Source organism: Mastigoproctus giganteus, chromosome 4 (genome assembly GCF_048544385.1).
Source record: "Mastigoproctus giganteus isolate SK-2022 chromosome 4, ASM4854438v1, whole genome shotgun sequence".
NCBI classification, from domain to species: domain Eukaryota; kingdom Metazoa; phylum Arthropoda; class Arachnida; order Uropygi; family Thelyphonidae; genus Mastigoproctus; species Mastigoproctus giganteus.
Window position 1 is genome coordinate 22,928,848 of NC_143578.1, and position 23,329 is coordinate 22,952,176.

Below are 23,329 nucleotides of genomic sequence, written 5' to 3' on the forward strand. Positions count from 1 at the left end.
AAAATGGGAGGAAAAGGGTATGAGGAGGAAAGACTTGTAAATGATAATCAGAGATAATGTTTTTTCCCCTTTCACTCTATATGGAAACTGGAAGCTGAGTGGAGGATCCCAGGATAGTGTGGCACCTATCAGAAAAGAAAAGCAATGAGCTAAATAACTTCAGCATATCAGTTAAAAATTGCTGGAAGCAAGCAGTTGTTTTCAACAAGTCTAAACATTCTTAAGCATTCTGATGCAGCTTTACATTCCAGTGGAAATTTTTTGGATTGTTTTATCATATGTGATTTCTTTCTCTTTCATTGCTTGTTAACACATCTTATCCAAGCTTAATGATTGATTATAAAATGTGTGCATCCAAGTTAATAAGTCAATTAAAAGTTAAAAATAAACTTAATGTTCATTGTCTTATCTTACCACATAATATATTTAGTACAGCTGGAACCTGTTCCAGCAAAAGCCGATGAAGTTCTTCCTTCCTAGAAACACTCAAATCTTCTCGAGGGGCAGCCAATTCCTCAGATGCTGTTTGAAGAAGCATTAGTCCCAGCGGTGCTGTATCAACTGCCTGAGATAACTAAAATGAATTAAGACATTCACCATTTATTATATATACACAAGTGATGATTTTCATAAATTCATGAGAAACTTGTACCAAAAGTTAACAAAATACAGGATGTCCATAAAGTCCTGTTCCTATTTTAAAATTTAATTATGGCATAACCAAAAACAGAGCAAAGTGGTCAAATGCAAATTATTATGAAACTCCAAAAGTTTGTTCTTCAGTATGCCATTCAATACACATCAATGTGTGCATCCTTAATGACCCTTAGAACATCAGGGCAAAATTCTACTTCTTGCATGTATGGACCCATATCAACACACACAGTTTTGGTTGCCTTGGTTATTCTTGCATGAAGAGTTTCAGTATTAGTAATGGATGTTACTAACATTGAAATTGAGGATCGCAAACACACTACTGAAATTACCAGAAAACATTAAATAGATAAAACAGTTTTGTAGCAGCCTAAAAGAAGTCAATACTGATGTTAAATGACTATTTGTTGCTTAAATATTTATTTGGTTTAGGCAATTTTAAATTCTGAAGAAGGACTTAAAACAGAAACTGTACAGATCTCAATAGCTAGCTGGAATGGAAGAGGTTGGAAGTGTTATTTTTATTTAGTATGTTCCTAAGTCCAAAATAAACATAAATCTAGAAACATTGGGAGTGAACACCCAAGGATTTTTAAAATCCTAATACTGTACAGCTGTCCTGATAGCAAAGCGTACAGATAATCAACTACTATAGGAAGATTGCATAGTGTTCTGATGGGGGTGGCAAAGAAATAACTGTTTCTTAAAGATTTCCCAAAATGAAAGATTCTTTATTGCCATTATGGCAATTATAAAATATTTTTCACTTTGGGAAATTATCCTTGGCATCAACAATTAAAGCTTTAAAGTTAAAAAAAAAAAAAAACTGCTATAGTGGCAAGTGTTTCAATATGACTACAGGAATTTTTACTATAGTTTCCTAAAGAAGCAAATTTCCTGATAATAAAACTAACATATGTGATATGATTGGATGGCTTCTCAATAATAAAACTCCTCGATGATAAGTCACTTCTTGTGCTCCTAACCACAAATGACAGCCACTGTTATTCAAACTGTATATCATATAAAATTTAAAGCAGGACATTTTCTTTTACTTTTTTTTTTTACCCCAACTTAAGTCTTAGAATGTTTTACTTTGACCACTGCATCAACAGTCATTGGAAAGGTTTTCCAAAGTGAAATGAGGTGCTAAATTGCCATGCCCAAAAATCAAGAAAATTTTGTTGCTTGGCAAAACAGAGGTTGAATAACAAGGACTGGAATCCAAATGATATTATCAGATCTGTATTATTATGCTATATGAATCAATCTTCCTGGAATGAATCTTTTACATCTCAAAATTTTGCTGCTTGAACACTTAAGGTTGTCATCATTTTGTGATACTCTGAAGGATAAGCTGATTATAAGCATACTGGTCAAAGTGCACTCGTTTTGTATTTATTAATTTACTTGCTCAATAGGTGTATAAAGCCTTGAATGGTTTGAGCATGCTCAATGCTGATGGGATTCTTCCTCTTGCTCAGAATAATCACCTGAGAGGGCATAAATTCAAATTGAGGAAAGACAGATGTAGGATAGATGTGCGGAAGTTTGCCTTTAGCCAGCGGGTAATTGGTTGGTGGAACAGATTTCCATCCTTTGTTGTGGAAGTTGATAACCTAAATAAATTTTTAAGGCTGAGCTGGATAGGTATTTGGAATGAACAGAGGTATGAAATGGGAGCATTTTTTTTTTTTTTTTTTTTTTTTGGCTGATGCTGCATAAGCTTGCTTTCTTGCATCATATGCCTCTACTAATGCTAATAAATTCTTTGATGTGAGTTTGCAATTTAAAAAAAAATTATGACTAAACAATCTAATTTTACTTTAGGAAATAAAATATTCTTCCTTCCTTCCTCAAACACACTCTCTCTCTCTCTCTCTCTCTCTCTCTCTCTCTCTCTCTCTCTCTCTCTCTCTCTCATCACATTAAAAACATGAAAAAATAATTCAAAATATAAAATTATTTTTAATTATTTATTCTGCTGACCTGTAAAATATTGGAAAAGAATTCAGGATAAAAGTGTGGCCAATCTAAGCGACCAATGTCAACTATTAGCTTTCCAAGCTTATTACGAATAAAATGTGGAACATCTTTGTGACGAGATAACAGGAATTTATGCAAGGTACCCCGAATTTCTCCTTTATCTTGGCCGAGCATTCCAATCCATTGCTTATTGATGACATGCTTAAAAAAAAAAAAAGAAATTAATAAAGCTGAGTTAACTTATTTTCAATTAAGCAAAATGCAAGATATTCTAAAATTTGGACTACATTTCACAAAAAAATGTTTTAATAATGCTGTTCAAATGCTGTTAAAAGTGATATTCAATTAAACATTGCAATCAGCATAATTGTATACTACAGAAAGCATTATATACAGTCCATTCTGGTTATTTGGGACTAGTGCATTTTGGCCTGATTAAGCGGCTGACCCAATTATCCGAAGTTTCACGTAAATAGTTAAAAATACAATGTACCCCCCCTTTACAATTGGTTCACTGTACAATCAAATCACGTTACGACGAACTCAACATAGTAAAGTACCGTTCACTATAAGATGTGCAGTAAGCGCCGGTCATTGTAATCACGTCTGTGAATTGAATTTTAGTTCTATTAAAAGTGATTCTAATTAGCGAAAATAGGAGGAATATTATCCACAGGCTATGAAAGCAAAGATATATTAAGCACAAATTTACCCTTTATTACCTTACCAATTAAAAAATTAAATGATACGTGAAAATCGGAAGAATATAAGTGATAATCGGAATAATTAATACATTTCTGTTCACTAACGTTTGTGGGTGGGGGTTAAAATTTAAAACAGTAAAAAGATAAGCAATCAGTAACAAAGAACACGGCACACACAAATTGCAAGTAACAAAACACGCAAGTGAGAACGGAGTGTAACGAGTTACAAAGCTTTACAAATAGGAATGAAGAGAAGATCTGAAAATTTTTTTATATGATTGAAGATTTCATGGAAGTGTAAACACATTTCACCATAATAACCCACAGAATTCCAGCTGTCGGTATTATCTCAAATTCAGTAAGATCGAGTTTACTGTCCGTTTATGATAGATTTCACTAACAGAAAAGCCCAATAAACAGGTGACTGCTAATTGTTTTTATTGTTTTATGGATGTGACCTCCAAAATTTCGACCGAACCACGTGGTACTGTCAGAGACAATCGTAGGGTAATCTCCAGTGCTGCGGTCTCCTGCCCTGATTAAACAGCATGCTGTCCCAATTAAACGAAGTAAACCATGGCTATTTTCTCGATTGGTTTCTGTTTTTTAAGATTTGCCCCAAATAAACGGCTGCCCCGATTAACCGGTGGCCCAAATAACCAGAATCCACTGTATATATATCTTACCAACTTAATACCAATACACAATTTTCAAAAAAAAAATTCACTGAAATAAGTGTGCACAAAATACCTCCAACAGAACTCTAGCAGATATTTTATGTGGCTTACAACAGTGCTGCATGCTGATATTAATAACTACTGTTTAGCTACATTATTACAAAACAGGAAGTATGTGTTGACATATATATATCCAAGATCCAAAAGAACAAGACTTCTTCTGTGTATCGAATACTGCTTTGGTTTGTTTTGTTTTTGTGACAAAACACCTGAGGCTATAAAGCATAAGTGAATTTTGTCTTTAAATTGCACATTTTCTATGGTCAGTTTGTCCATTTCACAGGATGAAAAACACTTTTTCATTCATGAGGACTGTGCAATCCTTACCCAAGACTAACTCTGTATATCATGAGCACAGCCCCCTAGATATTCTTCTCTTGACAAGAATATCTAGGGGGCTTTCCAAGGATTTTCACTCCAGCAGTTTCCACATGGCATGAAGAACAGCAATCATAACCACTGTGCAATCTGTAAGGGTATACTGATTTGGGATTCTATTTCAGGAGGTGAACAATGCCATCATACACTTCTTGCCCATCTGATATGCTTTTCAGTTACCTACTTCCTCAAATCTCAACACTGTGTTTAAATAAACTATATTATGGCATCAAATATTCAAATATCAAATAAACTATATTATGGCATCAAATATTCAAATATCAAATAAACTATATTATGGCATAAAATATTCAAACTACATGTTACATAATGAAGCATGATTATTTGATACTATATTGAAGAATCAAATAAAGATTCTATCTTAAAGGTAACAGCAAGCATGTGATGTCTTTACCTCATCAGATTTTTTTGAAAGAAAAAAAATTTAAAAAAAGGTGGGAACTTGTTTTAAATGAGAAACCTTAAAAATATATTCTTAATTCTGACACTATATTGTATAAACAAGATCAAAAAACATCATTAGAAACAACATTCTTGTTATCAAAAAAATTTATTTTCCAACTAACGGTACAGGCAAAAATCAAAGATAAAGAGCAGCAATTAGCCAAAAAAAGGAAACAAACTCCATTGTTAAGTTTCCATAGCACTTGTGTTTTTTTAGACATAAATGGTGCCATAAATAATTTTTTAGACTTTTCCAATTTAAAAATAATGGAGATCAAAAGTTTGTATCATGTGGAGGAATACTAAAATTCACTCTTGTGATTCTAATAATTATTTAAATTCATTAAAATCATTCATTCAATTCATTATTTAAGTGTTTGGGTTTTTTTTTTTTTTGGTATATCAAATACACTGGGTGCAAGTTAGATGTTTAAAATTGTCTGGAGTAATACTGATTACTCCAGACATTTTCAGAACTTATGTCAAACAAATTCTTTCTTCACAAAGGGAAATCAATTCCAACTTCTCTTGACACTTAAGGTTTGGTTGATTTTTTGGAGAATTTTTGTTGGTGCACTGACTACTTTGGTTACAGTGTACCAATTCATTGTATTCATTATGTTCATCATATTGTTAATTTTACATTATATCCATAAAGATGTGTGTGCATGTTCATAAGCCAATTTACATGTTGTGCAACTTGAAAAACAGAGAATGACTTGTAGTGAGGGAGGGGGGGAAACAATCATTCTGCCTGAGATTGATTAACTACTAAAGAGGATTTTATTGTAGAGGTCTTTAGGAATTACTCCAGTTCCCAAGAGGATTCAAATCACTATATCTATAAATGAGTGACAAATAGCAAAGACACTAAATTCATGGAGGGTATGCAGGCTAAAAAAAAAAAGTTGGATTAACTAACAATGGGGGAGGAGGAGAGTATACTCCATCTGCTTGAGACTGGCTAACTATAGCCAATCTCAAGCAGATTTCTCCAGTGGATTTTAACACAGATCTAGGCAACAGCTAACTCGCCAGTGATGCCTCATTAATCAACCTTATTTATGCTTCCTCATCAACATGTAATGTTTCATGGAGAGAAGCAACTTGCTATCAAGCTGTCATGTTATTCTGCCAAATTTCACTGCTAAGAACTGTTTCGATACTAACTGCTTAGCATCAAGAAGTAGAAAATTATGATTTATCTCACTAACATTAATCCATAATAAAATGATGAGAAGATACTAAAATAACCACATAAAACTACATATTAACCACACAAAAATGATGGGATGATACTAAACTAACCCACAATAAAATGATGGGAAGATACTAAATTCAAAAAAATGAAAATAAATAAAACAGACAAGTTTTAAATGAAAGTACACTTAAGTAAAATTAAATGCAACAAGGCATCATATCTTTAAGAGTATAATAATCTATATAATATTGGTGTAAACACACCATAGACAACTCTTAAATAAAAAAGCTATGTTGTAGTGTGAAGGGCATAATTTTATCTGTATCTCATATTGTGCTCTTCCTTCACAACGAGTTGCCATGTATTGCACTACCTTGAATAAGTAACGCTTCACTAAAAGAAAAGACTTGTTACTTATTCTCAGTAGGCACCACTATCCAGACGGCATCATTTCAAGGCTTGTTGGTCTTTCATCGGTGGGTGGGCAGGTACCCTGGTATTGCAGACATGACAATCCACTTGTGAAGATAATCCCACAATATAAGAGATGCCAGAAGGTGTATGTGATAATATTTAAGTAAAATTAAATGCAACAAGGCATCATATCATGCCTTGTTGCATTTGATTTCCTTGAAACGGTGCCATCTGGGTGGTGGTGCCCACTGAGAATAATTAACAATAGTCTTCTCTTTTAGTGAAGCGTTACTTATTCGAGGTAGTGTAATACATGGCAACTCGTTGTGAAGGAAGAGCATAATATGAGATACAGATAAAATGATGCCCTTCATACTACTAACGTAGTTTTTTTATTTAAGAATTGTCTATGGTGTGTTTACACCAATATTATACAGATGAAAATACACTGTACTTTCACTGTAATCAGGAATAATTCCTTTATTTTAAGCTACTCAGTTATTCCTTCATCATATCCATCTCCTTTATAGTTAATGTAGCTGAAGACTGATGACATTTGTTATTCAGAACACTTCTTAACAAACAACATCAATTAGTAAAAAAATTATGCAATTGAATTTAAGGGCCATCCACATGTTACACAACACAACTTTTTAACTTTTAAATATATGAAATAACTGTTAACCCATACCTTGCTTGAGTGTCTGGTAACATACCTTAATTTCTTGTTCAAATTCAGCTAAATCAGAGAAATATTTCATGCAGGGTGAGGTGGTTCTTCATAATTATAAAGTGTTTCAACTTACTTTGTGCCTTATCTCATTATGGATCTTACATTGTGGAAAGATATTTGTATACAGTCATATGGATCACAAAATATAACTGCAATTAAAGCATGGGATAGTTTAGTTGCAGTTAATGTGCAGATAATCCACACAAATACAAAGTCATATGAACAGTTTTTCAGCACTTCCTGTACAAACAACTGCCACAATTTCCTTACAAGAAGTGAACATAAAACAAATGAAAAAAGTTAATAAAATATTTCTTACCTCTAACACTGTTAAGCAATACATCATAACAAACTCATTTTGTGTCCTGGATACGAAAAAAAGACAATGTTTCCATGCTCCCTGCTGATGACTAAAATTATTAAGTATTTCTTCTGAAATAAAAAAAAAAAAAACGAACTCAAAATACATCTAAAATATAAACATTTATTAAATCTGAACAATGAAAACTTTTATAGCCAATTTTCAAGTCATTTCTCTATTTATATCTATTTGTTATTAATATCTTGGTTTTTATGCTCAGATACTATGTGAACATAAAATCAGCTCACTGATACATAAGTCTCTGGCCATGATTATGCCAAAGTATAAAAAAAAAAAAGGAATAAAAAAAAAAGGGAACTCACCAATTTGTCGTTTTCTTTCATTTGTTGTTCTTCCATCAAAAAATTCATTCATCAGGTCTTCTAATGCCCTTAGAGATTCTTCATCTGATGCCTATGTTACAGGAAAGCAAAAATATTAACTGATACTTTAAAGAAATAACAATTTATTATAGTATTTATTTACTATAACATCCATAACTTATTAGCAATGATTTATTACTAATAAATTATGGATATTACAGTATCAGTTCAGATGAATGGCAGAAAAACTGACATTAATAAAATACTACGATAACTACAGTCATCTAATTATACATGACTGTTTTTGAACACAAAGGAAATATTTAAAACAGCATTGTAAGCAGTGTAATCATATATAGAAAAAGTGGTTAAACAGATTTTGATAAATAAAATATGGATGAGAGAGATAATTGTGGGGTGAAGATGGTGGAAAAACATTGAGATTTTAGATTTGCATATGATATGGCAGATTCTGAGTGAAGAATTGCAGAAATCAGTTAATAGACCAAAGGAAAATTGTGATAGGTTTGCAATGAGAAAAAATATTAAGAGAACAAAGGTTATGAGAGTGGAAAGAGAAAGGTGTGAATTCAATATTGAAATTGGTATGGTATTAGTGATGAGAGAAAATAAAACAGGTGAGAGAGTCATGTATTTGTGAAGCTTGTTTGTTATTTGGTTTTTAGGAGCATTAGCAACTAAGGCCATATTGCTCTGGGGATATGCGGTGGTCATTCCCTGACCTTTCTGCATCTGGTGGGCACGGGCTCGAACCCCGGTCTAATCAAGAAGTGTGTGCTACGCACTGCTGCTCCTGCCTACCTGCTACGGAGGCGCCTATTTGTGAAGCCTAATGATAAAAGAAGCAAAGAGCAACAGAGAAATAAGAATATCAATGAGTAAAGAAGCAACAAAGAATATTATATGAGAGATTAGAAACTGGTTTATGGAAAAAATTAAGATACCTGATATCAAGTATGGTACTTTAATGGGGCAGGCACATTGAGAATGGGTGGCGCCTCCGTAGCCAGGTGGGAAGGAGCAGCAGTGCGTAGCACACCCTTCTTGATTAGACCGGGGTTCGAGCCCGTTACCACCAAATACGGAGGATGCGGAAAGGTCAGGGAATGACCACCGCATATCCCGGAGCAATATGGCCTTAGTTGCTAATGCAACTAAAAACCAAAATAACAAACAAACAAACAAACATTGAGAATGGAAGATATTAGAAGACTGGAAAGTATTAAGATGTGAGTATGGAGGAGGATGGAAAAGATACAATGGATTGAAACAAAGTGACAAATGTGGTTTTAAGAATGGTGGGTGAGAAGAGATGTTTGACTGAAATAATCAGAAGAGAAACTGGATTGGACATATTTTGTGAGGGAAGGGAATGTTAAAGGATGTGATGGAGGGAAACATTAAGGGGAGAGGCCCAGAGGAAGGTTGAGGAAACCCATGATTGATGAATTGAAGTGGTTGTTGAGCTATGTTCCTGGACCTACGCTCAGTAGAACACTGATGATGATGATATGAGCATACCATTATATACACTATCTCTGGAATGTTCCACAAATCATAATTATTTATCAAATAAAAAAATTATTGCTCGATGAAAGATACAGAACAAAGGCTCACAAACAATCTTTATTTGATAAAATTCATGTCATTATCTCATTCAGTAATGATACTTCACCCCATGACATAGTTCCACCAGCATCGGGAAAGTGCAGAATAAATGTTTAACTATTCTGGTTGTAATGTATTCAAATATAAAGTATTCTGAGGTTAGATTCCATCTTCTAAGGTCAAGATGACAATGTATTCAGAAAGATAATATCAATTTCAATTTGGAAACAATTTAAAAGTACTGACAAGAAACAAGAATGTCTGTGAGTTATCCCCTCAAGATGATTGGTATCTTGGGTTGATTTAATAAGGCAAAATAGTGAGTAATATCAAGCCAGCTATCTGTGGCCTGAAGAGAGCAATTCTGAAGATGGCAGCCATGCAATGCAATGAGAGTGCATTCAGTGCTAGGAGACTGGTAGTCTGTGCCCTACTTATCTTTATCTTACTAGAAAGCTTATCATGAAGTCAAGCTAACTTTAATTAGAAACCAAAACAATAAAAGAAATGGCTCTTTTATTTTAATTTCTTTTCATCATAAAATATTGTTTATTTCATCTTAATTCTCAAATCCTCACCTTTGGCAGCTTCAGCTTTTTGTTTTGGGAAGTGTCAGTTTATTTTCTGAGCATGATCGCTAGGGTGGAGGCCACAATGTTCTCCATTGAATGAATCATCCCACATCAAGTAGGTGGGTACAACTAGGGCATATTCAGGGGTGGACAGAGAGGGAATATGCCCCCAACCAAAATTTGAATTTTTTTTAGAATGCCTCCTGCATTCTAAAAAAAACTTAAAAGCCTGGTCATCATGCCCCACTTTCGATGACATTTGGACCTGGTCGCCATGCCCCTTATAACGATACCTGGATACGCCACTGGGTAGAACTACACAGTTAGGATTTTAAATAGCTTGGTAAAATTTCATAGACTAATTTTCAAATAACCTGAAATATAAAGATGTGAATATGGAGGAGAATGCAAAAGACAGAATGGGCTGATAAAGTGAGAAATGGGGTTTTTGAAAAGGATGGATAAGATGTTTGACACTGAAATAATCAGAAGGCAGGGAAAAAATTGGATTGTTTTCCCTGCCTTCAAATGCGCGCCAAAAATTGGATATGTTGTTAAAAAATAAATAAATCTGAAATGAATTACTGCGTTATGTATATGATCAAGCATAACATTCTGCTCCCTCAAGCAACTGATTCCAAGAACTTGGCACTAAGGCTGGGTCTTATGTTTAACTTTGAGACTAATATCATTATTCATAGTTCCACCTAAGCAACTCTTAGCTCATTTGTGGAGCCAAGTGGTCATGTACAAGGGTACAGAAGCTTTGAATAACCGTAGTTCAAGCCTGCACGATTTCTAAACTTAAACTATATAGCATCATCTAAACATGCAAATCCAAGATGCCACCAGGCCAGCTGCCATTTCACAGTTTACTGGCCTCTTTTAGCAAATGTGCACCAAATTGCACAAATAATGTATTTTTTCTAAGTGAAAAACGAAGTAGTGTATGAAAGAAAAGCTTCCATTTAAACACATAACTGTTATGTATGCATTCTCATCCTCCCCCAGAAATGGCCTGCACAAATCCTATGCAATATAATAATATAGGATTGTGAAGGGATAATTAATTTAAAAAGATATTAGCAACTTATGTAAACCATATATAGTTGGACATACCTTGGAAAGCCTTAGCAGAGAGTTCTTGGCATCAGTCTTTTGGGGGAAGTACAATATTCCCAGTGTTCATATACATAATGCATTCCCAATTTCTGTGATTTTGACTTCTGCATTGAATTATCCTCCACAATCCAGTATTAGATATGTTTTCATTTTTGACATTTTCACTTATTGATTTGTGGAGCCCAGTGATCAACTACAATGGTACAGAAGCACATGTGCTTTGAATAACCATAGTTCAAGCCTGCATGATTGCTAAATAGAGTAATGTTCTTGTATATCTCTATTTTGTGAACTCATTTGAACTTGTGTGTGGTCATCCCAGAGTAAAAACACAATATTTATTTAAATATTAGACTTATTCTTCTGGTACATGTTGGTATATATAAATATCCCAAGGGAGTAGCTGCATGTGCAGTAACCTTGGTTTCAGGTATAATATTAAACCTTGATTTCACTGCTTGGGTCCCTGCTGTTCATGTAGTTTAACCACAGTGCAAGAAAGCTGTTGTTGTTGTTTGGTTTTTAGGAGCATTAGCAACTAAGGCCATATTGCTCTGGGGATATGCGGTGGTCATTCCCTGACCTTTCCGCATCCTCCATATTCGGTGGTCACGGGCTCGAACCTCAGTCTAATCAAGAAGCGTGTGCTACGCACTGCTGCTCCTGCCCACAGAAGCGCAAGGCAAGGTAGCAACATGGAGAAAAATCAGATAACTCTCCTTATTCTCCATGCTAAGAGTGTTAAATACTTGAAACAAATTAGCTATATTTTTTATGGCACTTATAATAAAGGATATTTATTGATAACGTATAAGGAAATCCTTTTGAAACTTAAGTTAATAAACAATCTAAAATTATTTATTTATTTTTTTTTTTTTTGTTAGTTGTTGGTGCAGCGGCTTCTGTGGCCATAATGCACCTCCCAAAATTTTTGCATTTTACTCTGATCCAAGCCCAAGGCGGAATTCGAACCCGTGACCTTTGGGTTGCCAGGCAGGCACTTTACCCACCTGGCTAGCCCGGTCGGCTCTAAAATTACTACCAACATTTTAAGGTAAAGACAATTTTTTAACTGCCTTTTTACTCACCATTTTCTGAGGATTATGGTCCAGTTAAGGAAGCCCAATTTTTTAATGATACATCTCTGACAGGAATGGATGGAAAATAAGTAGCACAGTACAGCCTCTGCTGAGGATCTTAACTAGATTATAAAAATTATAACCTTTCTGAAAAATATGAAACACAAAAATATAACCCTGTAAAAAAGCACAATTTCATAAAATAAAAAATGAAATAAATATTTCATCTTTGTTCATTTTCTTTCATAAAATGAGAGAATATGAAAAAAATTAAGATTATATATATACCCACATCTCAAAACTACTTTGTGAGATTTGGATTTTTTTAATATTTTGAAATATCAGAAATATTTTTAAAATATTAAAAAAAAACTTTTGATATTGATTTAAAATATTTTAATTGATAATTCAACAATATATTTTATTAAACTAGAAAATGTGTGAATGACTAAAATAGAAATCTCACACTAAAGTGATTTAGCAATTGTGAAGATAATTTTATGAATAAAATTTAGACTGAAACATAGCTTCATATAAAGGACTACAATGTCAGAAGTTAAAAAGAAAATCTTTTTAAAAAACTTATTTGCACTTCATATTATAATTTTGTTTAAATAAGATCAAAACAGTCGTGTTTAAATAAGATCAAAATGTTCAAAATCAATTTATCTTCAAAATCTTTATAAGTGCAATTTCTTTGTTTATTATTACAGGGAAAATAAGCAATCCTTAAATGATAAATTACTATATCAATTAAACTGTAATAAAGTTTAAAATTGTTTACTTATATCTGGAAGTTATATGACAAGAGGAGTCCTCATTTCATTGTTGCAGCAGCAGCCACATGGTGCTTAGGTAACTTCGCAGCAGTGACCCCCACCTCCAATTGTAAGCAGCAGTAATCAACAATGTAATAATCAAGCCTTACTTCTTTCAGATCTAATCTTTAATCACATAATTATAGACTGATTAATACCTACCAATAGAGTAAATATTGATCTGGTTTGCTTTGTTTTTTTGTGTCCAGGTCATATCGAGAAATTAATTTCTAAGGCTATGATACATCAGTGAATTTTGTCTGTAAATTGCATGTTTTCTATGAATGGTTTTCTCACTTTTCTGCTTGAAAAACCTGACTTTGGGGGGGGGGGGGGCAACTCTACTAGAAGAATGAATAAACCACCTAGAAATTTTCCATCTTGAGGATTCCAAATCAGGGCTTTATACCGCATGGAAATCATATACTACACATTAGGGTATATTAATTTGAGTTGCTATTCCAATGCATCATTAGATTATATGCTTTTTAGTTGCCTGCTTTCTTCAAATCTCAATGCATAGAGTGTTTAAAGAAACTATACTACTCACTTAAAACTCTGTATAAACAACAGGTACCATTCAAAACTATTGAAGTAGAAAAACCACTAATATCAATCTGCACTCACTCACTGGTGGCAGTACATTTTTCGAGATATGTGAATCTGAACTTCAACACTATGAACAAGCATGCTAACACACAACCACATATGTTGACTTTTGTCTGAGAAGTTCTCTGACAGCCATCATAAAATGGAAAAATTAACAGAGAGTCACAAACATAAGTATGAATCAAGGGTTCAGTCACATTCTGAGTTAGCATAGTTTGAGACTATTATACTGCATTTACGTAATGACAAAAGAATAACAAACAAGTGACCACTAAATTGCAGAGAATGAACAACACCAAGGGGTAATTGCATAGTGTGATATAAAGTTCTCTTAGTGCAGGCAGACTGCTAGGAGAGCTCGTAGGGTTCTCAATGATATACATGAATTTTGTCAGCAGGAGCAAAAAGACGATTATCTTGTTATATAAAGCAATGGTTAGGCCACATCGTAAATACTGCATACAGGTTTGGATGTCTCTTTTTAGGAATGCTGTATATCTTTTGGCATAGGTGCAAAGAAGGATAACAAGATTAGTCAAAGGCACTAAAGGGTACTCTTACCAGAAAAGACCAGTTTTGTAAATTGCAGAATCTGTAAACTAGGGACCTGTGGGGGAGACCTAAGTGAAGTGGTTAAGGCTCTAAATGGGTTGAACAAATTAAATGCTTATTGCATCCTTACTCCTTGGATTACACACATAATGGGACAATTTAAATGGGAAAAGATAAATAAATGCAGGATAGATGCATGAAAATTTGCTTAAAGCCAGAGAGCAACTATGGGAGCAAACTTCCATTTGGTATTGTGGAAGTGGGTAGTTTGAATTTTAAAGATTGGAAAAATTATTAGAAAAGGACAAATGAGGTGGTTAGTTTTTTTTTGTTTGTTTTATGCTGAAGTTTACCTTACAGTATTTTACCACTAATAATGCTAAAAAATGGAAAGCTGACAATAAAAATAGAAACTTACTTAGAAGACCGTAATGTCAAATAAAATCAGAAGTCTTAGAAATGTTGAAAGAAACTTCTCCATGGGATCTGTCTGGAGACAAGAAACATAAGCCAGGATATTGCCAGTGGAATCTCCTTAAAACCTTCAATCTGATTAATGATCACTGGTGATTGTTAATCAAGAGGAAAATTTCAATACAGTGAAATACTTGATAGCTCATAGATTTTAACATTATTTTGGAGTAAGTGCAATTGAGTGATAACTGGAAGAGATTTATGAAGAATGGGTCCCTTGTAGTGATTTTTCAAATATCAGTGTGGAATTTTGAAATTTTGTAAAAATAACTTTGTATAAAAATTATTTAAATTATTAATGTTCTTATTTTCATCATTTTCAGTAAAATTTTAAATAAAACTCACTGTTGCCTTTTATTGCAATAATATATAATGTCCTCTGTATCTATTTATGTATTAATTGATCCAGTTTAATCAAATTCTGGATACAAAGTCCATAGAAATTTTTCAATTTTTGTCTTTTTGGTGAGTCCAAATTAGCAACTGGGATCAATTGGCATGATCTCAGATTTTCAAAGCTGAGATCATGCCAATTGATCTCAATTGTGCCGCTATTTTTTATAAACTGGTGCTGCTATTTTTTATAAATTGGTGCTGCTATCACTTATCTGTGTCTACAATTAATTGGAAACACAGATAAGAGATAGCAGCACATGCTAGATAAATTTCAAGATAATTAGTATATTAATGGACCACTTTGAAGCAACCTTCGAAATGTACCTCTAATGTACATACTCCTGATCCCACACAAAAAATTTAGACCTACATACATGCTTCCAAAAGAATTAAGAGGTGGACGTATAGTTCAACAGAAGTTGTGACCAATAAACTGGCAAGAGACCAGAAGACTACCTTTTTGAAAAAAGTTTGACTTATTAATAACTTTTTTAGAACTGTTGTGAACCTTAGTTTAGCCAAATAATGAACCTGAAGATTTGGATATAAAACAACTGCAATAAGCTATATCCTTATCCTAAACAGTCTTGGTACATTATTTGGAAACCATTCCTTATCCCATAGACAGGAATACAAGTATTTCATCTCTATAAGAATAATTTAGAGGCACAACCTGAGCAAACATTAGGATCAGAAGATTTAAATAATAACCCAACCAACCTTTGATATGGAATTAAAATCATCCCATTTCACATACTTGTAATACCAAATGACATGAAGCTGAGAATGACCATGGAACAGAAGCTCCACTGGAGATAGGGACCAAATTATGGTCTGAGATACCTAACAACAACTAACATTGACAGCACACTTTGAACCGCTGACAGCTGTTCAAAGTTCAAGAATGTCAGATGTATGGTTACCATTGTCTCATACTCTAGTAAGTAAAAAAAAAAATGTGCAAGCTCATTAGTAAAAGCTAAAGCCTCAACACCCATTTGTCAAGCTGGGAAAGCAACAAATGAATTTGACAGAATGAGGTTAAAAGATTTTGAGCCAAAGAAGATCAAAAAAAGAGGACATTTCCAGATTAAAAATCTCTGACAAGAAATATCAGAATGGACATAAACAAAAATACATCACAAAAGAAGGAATCATTGAGTAAATAATTAGGGAAAGTGAAATAAGTAGCAGAATAGGCAACTGATAATTGAGATTGTGAACGTAAGCAGGGTACTGTAGATGAAAATGGACAATCATACGAGGTGCAAAAAAGTTTTGTCAAACACACTCTAGATTTAGGTACAAAGACACAAATAGGCATAGTAATAGGAGATAGTCTTAGTATTATCTGTTCAAAATTTCAGCCATATAACTTATTCTGTTTCTTTTTGGCAGGTGTGATTCTGCCAATGTGGAATTACTTCAAATCATTCAACATTTAAACAATGAGTATGGTGAACCTACTCCATCAAAGCATACAGTCCAGAGGTGGTTTACTGAATTTAAAGCACAAACACGGGAGCAGCAAAGATGAACCCAAGGACTGGGCGGTCAGAAAAAAGTGGGCAGCAACAAGCAAGCAACAAGGTGCATAAATTAGTTATGGAACTAATTTATGCACCTTGTTGCTTGCTGCTTTCGTTAACAAAATTAACAAAAATACACCATTCTAGATTTCGTGTATCTTCTACTATAAAACAAACACTGAACAGATAGCCAAAAAGTAAAGACTAGTCCTGGGTCAGTACATGCCATCCTACACAAGCAGCTATGCGTGACAAAGGTGTCTTGCCAGTAGGTTCCAAGAATGCTGAGTGACAGTCACAAAGAGGCAAGAGCAAACACTGTCAAATCTCTTTTGGAGCGTGCCACTCTGAATGAAGAGTTTTTTGCTCAAATTGTTACTGCTGATGAACGTTGGTCCACTACTTTGACTCAGAATCTAAAGTTACCACCAGGAAAGACACTGGGACACCCACTCCAAAAAAAAATTCAACGTGCAAGCCTCAGCAGGAAAGATTCTGTTGACAGACTTGGGGATTGTTCAGGAGTACTGCTCACTGATTTCCTTGAAAAGAATAAAACTGTGATGGGGAGGTACTATGTGGATCTATTAACCACATTACAAGAAAACATCAAGCAGCACCAATGAGAAATGCTGTCCCAAGGAGTACTGTTGCGGAATGACAATGCCTCATCTTGCACATGTGAACTGACAGGAATAGCAGTGGCCAAACTGGGACTCGAGTCTTTGCTGCAACCACTTTATTCACAAGTTCTGTCCAACATGTCTAGTACCAAGTTTCGAGACAATAGGGTTCCCATAATGTTTTTTATATGATGCCACTTTATTCACCTGATATGGTCCCATCTGACTTACTTGTTTAGAAAACTGAAACAGCATCTTTGTGGAATACATTTTGTGGATAAATGAACATCTGAAACAAACAGGCAGTTGACTGAGTAGTCTCCAACGAGCAAAATACAGACTTCTACAAGGAGGGGATTTTTAAGTTTAAACACATAGGGAAATGCATAACTGTGAGTGGTGACTATATAGGGAAGTCTTAATGTGGCATCTAAATTTCATGAGTGGGATTACAGAAGCTATATGTTTGGCAAAACTTTTTGAATGGCCCATGTATTATAACTTAAATCAAAATCACATATTTATGAAATGAATTAAGAAGCTCTGGAAAATTTTGGAGACCAAACATGGTTTTGCCACTTCAAGTCCCCTCAAAGCAAAGCGAGAGCAGGGCACCACATCATGAGAGTAATTTAGGACAGACAGTAGTTAAGTTCCTATAAAATGTTGTGTTGTGCGAAACCATGTTATATGGGACTAAGAAAAAGTACAAAAAGGGGGGTTACATTCCAAAACTAACAAAAATACTCTTTCATTAACAAAATGTTCACAAAATTAACAAAAATACACCATTCTAGATTTGGTGTATCTTCTACTCTCTTTAAAAAATCAATAATCTGGATTTTGCTTTTGCTTGTTAAATCTTTGTGAATTTCATCGTATGAAACTAAGCATTTTTGAAGCTCCCTTTGGAACTTTAGGCTCCTTTCATTCAAGAATCTGCATTCAAAAAATAATATTCTAATTGCTCGGCTAACTTTATGCCTTCCCTTATGCTTTTTAGTGTAAAATTTGGAAGTTTAGAAGTTTTCATCTGCACTATCATCCTCAATTGATTTGGTTTACCTCTGATGCCATTTCCACCAAATCCACTTTGCCAGGCTCTTTTTCTACGATTAATTCTTGAACATCTTCAGTAATCATATCTTTTTTTAGGAGCATCGGCGACTAAGGCCACGTTACTCTTTGTATATTATCTATAAATTGCATGTATCCTGAGGTAGATTTTTTTGCTGGACGAAAAACCCGAGTTTCCAAAAAAAAAAAAACCATGCTATGCTCACTGAGCCCGACTAGCTTAACCACATTGTGAAAAAGATCTATAAAAATTCCTCCCATCACCGACAGGATTCAAACTCGGGTCTATTCCACCCAGTGTGGGGAGGAGGGTGATTCTATCAACTGTGCTACCCACGAGGGCTTCAGTAGTCATATCATCAAAACCTTCCCCTCCTACTGACGTAGCAAGTTCTACTCGCACTGATTCCATTTTCGGCCAGTTCAACCATATTCCTGAACGAACTAACTCTAGCCATACATTTTTCCACACACATTTAACATTGATGGTTTTACTTCTTTCAGCGATAAAGCTATGATTCTGATACGGTCCACAATTGAGATGTGTTTCCATACCTCCATTACTTCAATAGATTCGGAATCAATTTTTTCCAAAATCCATTGTAATGATTTTCGGATGTAATGAGTTTTAAAGGTGGATATAATGCCTTGATCTAATGGCTGAATGAAAGAAGTTGTATTAACCCCATACAACTGTGGTGGTAGGAACATAACTTTAACGTTTGGATGACTTAAATCTTTTGGATGGTCTGGTGTGCTATCCAATAGTAATAAAACTTTGAAATATCTAGATTTTTCAACAAGCACAGAACATAACACGGGGATTTCCCAACAAAATAAAATACAGGGATTTCTCAATAATGTTTTTTGACTAGCAAGTCAACAGCGGGGATTCAATGAGTGGAAACATTGAAAAATTACATCCAACATAATAGCAGGGTTTTCCCCGCAAGAAAGCTCAAAAATATCCTGTTATGCGAGGTTTACCAAAATTCTCTAATCGTGTTAGAATGAAACCATGTTATGCGAGGATTGCCGCAATTTATCAATCGTGTTAGAGCAAAAACGTGTTATACAGGGGTTGCCTGTATTACCAATATGACAATAGTATTATCTATTGTCACAGAAGTCAAACCATTCCTCTGCCTGGTGTAAGTGCCTTACCTTACCTTCCTGGCTTTTCCACATCAGATTCTCTCTCTCTCTCTCAAAATCTTTCATCACTGAAAATACCTAGTGCTAATAAAAAAAAAAAAAAAAAAAAATCTAAATGTAAACTATAAATATCTTTAAGAACACTGCAGTCCATTTTTAAAGCATTTCAGTATTTCTTTAATATCATTATAATTTTTCATTTGGGTTCATATGGTTGTGCTGTGCTACATAATTTGTAAGTGGAAAAAAATACTCTGATTCACCAGAATTTAACCATTATAAAAATTCATTGCATCCATGAGTTTTAGTTTTTTCATTAGGCCCAATTCAATATGGAGGTAAGCAAATAAAAAAAAAACATTTTCTCTGTTTACAAGAGGTTAATACAATATATTTTTCTGACCTGGAATTAAAAGAATTCTTGAACTACATAATGCCTGTATTTGGTTCACTATTGCATTTGCAAACATTTCATGAACTTTAGCAATCTCTAGAAATGTGATCTGAATTTCAGATAACTACAAATATTTACCAGTCAATTTTTAAAAGCATCTGCATACTGGCATACATTTTTTTCATATAAACAGCAGATCAACCAGGATAAAAGGGTAAATTATTCCACTATAAAGAAACAGAAGTAGCATTTCCATATTGGCTGTGGCAAATCCTCGGCCTACATCTGTTCTTATAATTTGGGGGCAGTAGTTCCAAATGCATGGTTTTCTAGGACACCTAGTCCAGAGCTGATTCCGGGGGGTTTGCTAACTGCATATTTTGCCTCAAACGGTTGCTGTCAACAGCCTAGGCAACTAGCTAGAAACAACTTAAAATTTACCTTTGTTGAATTTGAATGTCATTCATCCAATTAGTGTTCTGAGCCCAGTCTTCATAAATGCATTAACCTTGCTGCAAAATACTAAATCGCTGCTCACAGAGAAAAATTTATTTTTCTGATGTTTACAAACAAAAAGGTACTAAGGTTGCCTTAATACCTTTTTTTGAAAGACCACCAATATAGAAGAGTTTGCTTAATTTTTTAATAAATTTAATGTCTCTAACAAGATCATTTAATGCAATATCTATAAAATCTGATGCTACTGTCAATTCATCAAAACACTGAATGATGATTCTTCTTTCAAAGTCCTCTGGGTGGCTGAAGTATCAATAGGTTTTATTCCAAGGTATTGAACTAATATCAGATGGAAAGTTTGGTATCAAAATATTTCAACTAAGAAAATTCAAAAACAGAAACAGCTGTCACTTATGTGGTCCTTTGGCAGTCTCAATAAGATAGTGTTGTACAGTTAATCACTGTACAACACTATCTCCTAAACAATTTATTTACCTTTTTTACACTGAAAAGATGAGAAAATTGATAAATTAAAGAAAACAAGAAAATATTTCTGGCATCAAACAACAGCTCGCTTGAGCACATACTAATCTATACAACACACATCTCAGTATAGCATTAATGACAAACTTTTTTTTTTTTTTGTTATGGATGCTTGCACAAGAATGTACAATCCTCTGACTATCAATATTTATAAAAATTCATATAATTTTGGTCTATTGAAATTTTTATAAAATTTAATGTATATCCAATGCTGGGTTTAATGAGAAGTTATGGCAGGCCCAGAAATTTCAAGGGCTCCAGTGAAATAATAATGTTTAGGCAAACAAATAAACAATGTTTAGGCAAATAAATAATATAAATAAATATGATATATCTTTATCATTTTTTTCTACTGTTTATGAATGGGGTGTGTCACGTCAAAAATGTGTGCAAGGACCTCAGAACCCTATATCAAACATTGGATATTCTGTTTCATTATCTTTATGAACCTTTAAAAGTTGATGACACTTTGGCTGTATAATGTGTGTTTGAAGTATGCATATGGCCCGTGCATTTGATACCTGTGGTTTGGAGTATTACTAAGCATAAAAAAGGGGGTGGAAAAAAGTTTAAATGAGAAATATTCATATACTGCTACATGATGGACTTTTAGGGATTTTTCAGCACAAAACCAGTCTGTGCTGATTAGATTATGAAATAGAAATATAACTGTTGTCCATGCTCTCTAAAAAGCTAAAAGCAGCTGGGCCCAGAGGTCAGCCACCTCCAAATTTTGAAACAATAAAAATATGAAAATAGGCGAAATAAAACAGGACACGAAAAAGTGACAGTCTAAATATATTTTTATTTACAACTAGTTTTAAGTTTTCATGTTGGTTGGTTGATATTTTTAGCATTAGCATTTGATGCAAGAAAGCAAGCTTATGCAGCATCAGCCAAAAAAAAAAAAAAAAACCCACTTCCACTTCACCCCTCTGTTCGTTCAAAATACCTGTCCAGCTGAGCCTTAAACTTATTTAGGCTCCACCACAAGGGTGGGTTTTTATGGTGTATTGGCAGCTTAAGCCAAAATGCACCATGTCAACTAAGTTTTTGTGTGCTGCAAACATATTAAACATTGAGGAAAAATCTATTTAAAAAACTATGAGGCATGGGCATTAGTAGAGGTATATGATACAAGAAAGCAAGCTTATACAGCATCAACTAAAAAGAAAAAAAACTTACCATTTCACCTATCCAAAATTTTGCCCAGTTTTTCCTTAGGGCAAAGCCAAATGGTCCTTATATCTCCACTCTTTTACCCATATGAAAACGCTTTTAGTTTGATAGTACTCATAATAAGTGATAACAGTGAATTAAAAGATTACCGAAAAATCATGAATGCGTTGGCTTTACGCGTCAGATGGGGAATGAAATTTACTCCGATTCAAACCTTTGGCCTAACAAGAAGGGGTGTGACTACGCACCACGACGGAATATGAAAATAAAAAAGGGGGGGGGGCGTCTTTTTTTTTTTTTTTTTTCGATTTGTCACTGAATCGAAGTCACTGAATTTGACGCAAACTAGCATAATTCTTGATTTAAGTTTGCTTTAAGTTTCCTACAATTTCAAAATCCCACATTAAAATTTAAAGCTTTCTACAAAATGTAGTGCGTAGATACACTATATGTGATTTACTTTTAATACGATTGCAAATTTTAATGTTGAAATTATGAATTTCCAGCCAACATATATTCTACAATATTTTAAAATACGAAACCTTCAATATCTAAACGGAAAGCTATAACGATCATCAACTCAATTCTTGAATACTTTCTTTAAGTGAATGAGAGAAACAAGTTTATCGCACATGTTTACCTTACAAATAGAAACAAAATGAATACAAGACTTACTTTGTTAAAAGCCAAAATCTGACAGAACACTCCCACTACACCCTTGACTTCGGATCATTCACGTTTCCTTTCTGCATGAAAGCTTACACTGAATTTGCGCCACCATTACAAATTTATCACTTTCTCCTAGAGAAGGTATAAAACAAAAATAATAGTTGTCAACGATTTTCCACAGACAGCTTAAAACTTTAGAAAAAGTTTAGGTTGGGAGAATCATACGTAACATTCATATCTTTAAAAAAAAAAAAGATGCTAATAATCTATAGTATCTTTCTATAAACCACTAGATTTAGGTTGTGAAGGATGCTGTTGACTGAATTTCGTCTGGGATTTTTGTAATGAGACTGAATTTCGACTGGCTAGTGAATGAACCAGTATATTCTTGCACAAGGCAAATAAGGCTATGAAGTGTCTGTAAACTACATGTATTCTAAACCATGTTTTTCTGGATGAAAAACCAGAAATTCCAGGAGTAAAAGTGATTTCCCCAG

At 34.0% G+C, this 23,329-nt stretch overlaps 1 protein-coding gene across 3 annotated transcripts in view; it reads right to left on the reverse strand.

The window, feature by feature from the left end:
* ebo (exportin ellipsoid body open) overlaps positions 1–22,906 on the reverse strand; it is a 152,639-nt gene extending 129,733 nt beyond the window's left edge. For 2 of the 3 annotated variants that reach the window (XM_090371404.1, XM_090371402.1), the window contains exons 1-6: positions 22,839–22,906; positions 12,368–12,505; positions 7,957–8,047; positions 7,592–7,704; positions 2,644–2,841; positions 415–574 (exon numbers count right to left, since the gene is read on the reverse strand). In XM_090371404.1, coding sequence (XP_090227530.1) covers positions 415–574; positions 2,644–2,841; positions 7,592–7,704; positions 7,957–8,047; positions 12,368–12,370 — 565 coding nt within the window. In that variant the 5' untranslated portion in view covers positions 12,371–12,505; positions 22,839–22,906. The remainder of the gene's footprint in view (positions 1–414; positions 575–2,643; positions 2,842–7,591; positions 7,705–7,956; positions 8,048–12,367; positions 12,506–22,838) is intronic. The other variant, XM_090371403.1, reaches the window with a different exon arrangement.
* Between the last annotated feature and the right edge of the window lie 423 nt (positions 22,907–23,329).